At 41.3% G+C, this 953-nt stretch overlaps 1 protein-coding gene across 1 annotated transcript; it reads right to left on the reverse strand.

Moving 5' to 3' along the window:
• Positions 1-317: 317 nt before the first annotated feature.
• LOC109705364 (leucine-rich repeat receptor-like protein CLAVATA2) lies at positions 318-697 on the reverse strand (the record flags this gene model as incomplete). Its single annotated transcript, XM_020226098.1, has 1 exon — positions 318-697. A coding segment is annotated over exon 1 (380 nt), but the record flags the coding sequence as incomplete, so codon positions are not given.
• Positions 698-953: the final 256 nt, after the last annotated feature.

Below are 953 nucleotides of genomic sequence, written 5' to 3' on the forward strand. Positions count from 1 at the left end.
TTGTCGTTCTCCTCCGCCACGCAGCCAACGAGATTAGAGATTTTGGCGGTTGCTTAAATGCTAAAATAGATGTGGAAAGTTAGCAGCCACTTTTTAGGTATATAGCGACACTCTTGTAACTGTCACTATATACCTAATGACCCCACATATAGCAACACTTTGTAAAAGTGTCGGTAATTTTAGCTAGCAGCACTTTTTTAACATGTACCTACATTTAAAAATGTCGCTATAGACCATTTTTGTTGTAGTGGTTTGAGAGATTTCCAAGTTGAGGAGGTACCGTTCCACCGAAACAAGCTTGAGAGAGGTTAAGATACCGCAAATTTTTTAGAGAACCAAAGTACGCAGGGATGCGAATCCCATTGAAATTGTTCAAGCTGAGATCTAAGCACTTCAGATGATTTAAGAGAAGCAGAGATGGATTGATCTTACCACTCAAAGCCGATGACGGTCTTTTATTAACATCGTTATAGGAGTTTCGCAGGTTGAGTTTCAAAACATGACCGGTTGTGTTGCTACAAACGACTCCCCGCCATTTGTAGCAGTCTTGGCCTTCCCACGAGGACAGGCGGTTGCTTGGATCAGTGAGGCCCGCTTTGACAGCCAGCAATGCATTTCTCTCGGTCTCGACGCACCCGCGTGCTGCAAATGCTTGGATGCCTATGACCAGAATCACAAAAAAAATCGGAAGAGCCATACTGTTCTAAACAAGTAGTAACTAATTTAGTCGGAAGGCTATGAATGGATCATCAAAATCTGGAGATTATATATATATATATATATATGGTGATGGTCACCAGCCACCAGGTGTTGTGGACATAATTGAAACGGCCTTGGACTCTTGGAAAAAAATCTAGTTGGTTTGTTGACTTTGAACAGCATTAAAGTGTGTTGTCACTTGAAATTATTTTGTCGAAATCCCAATGAGCATCAACAAGTAGATGAATGATCTG

The sequence above is a fragment of the Ananas comosus genome, unplaced genomic scaffold (genome assembly GCF_001540865.1).
Source record: "Ananas comosus cultivar F153 unplaced genomic scaffold, ASM154086v1, whole genome shotgun sequence".
NCBI classification, from domain to species: domain Eukaryota; kingdom Viridiplantae; phylum Streptophyta; class Magnoliopsida; order Poales; family Bromeliaceae; genus Ananas; species Ananas comosus.